The sequence below is a fragment of the Aureococcus anophagefferens genome, assembly GCF_000186865.1.
Source record: "Aureococcus anophagefferens unplaced genomic scaffold AURANscaffold_4, whole genome shotgun sequence".
Taxonomy (NCBI): domain Eukaryota; class Pelagophyceae; order Pelagomonadales; family Pelagomonadaceae; genus Aureococcus; species Aureococcus anophagefferens.
In genome coordinates, this window is record NW_008705564.1 from 777207 (window position 1) to 777704 (window position 498).

Below are 498 nucleotides of genomic sequence, written 5' to 3' on the forward strand. Positions count from 1 at the left end.
TCACGCCTTGAGGAACAGCCACGCGATGCCCGCGACGCCGGCGACGGAGAGCCAGGAGTTGGAGCGGAACGCGCGGTAGGCGACGTAGGCGGCGGCGGCCCAGGCGCAGGCCAGCGCGGGGAGGAGTCTCCGGCTCATCGACCGGGCGACCTCCGCGTCCGGGTCCTCCACGTAGCGCAGCGGCTTCCGCCCGTCCACGTAGCCCTCGCCGCCGCCCTCGTCGATGGGCGGCAGCTCGACGAGCGCGCGGGCGACGGGCGCGAGCGCGAGCAGCGTCCATCTCAGCAGCCAGCGGCGGCGCAGGGCCACTAGCGCGGCGGCCATCGATGCGACGAGTGTATGTGTTGTTGTCGCGCGTGCACGCGCGACGACTTCGCAAAGCGATGTCCGACGACGACTGGTTGCGGCGCGTGTGAGCTCCAGGCAGCCTCGATCAGGCCATGCTTGCGACTTCAGAAGGTAAACAACGCCTTCAACATCGACCGTCAGAGAATACTG

The 498-nt window shown here is 69.5% G+C and overlaps 1 protein-coding gene across 1 annotated transcript in view; it reads right to left on the reverse strand.

Moving 5' to 3' along the window:
• The window catches only part of AURANDRAFT_62056 (hypothetical protein), a gene marked incomplete at both ends in the record, with an annotated part of 1619 nt that continues 1121 nt past the window's right edge, over window positions 1-498 (reverse strand). The window contains one exon of the mRNA XM_009036417.1: window positions 1-280. Within this exon, the coding sequence (XP_009034665.1) occupies window positions 1-280 (280 nt within the window). The remainder of the gene's footprint in view (window positions 281-498) is intronic.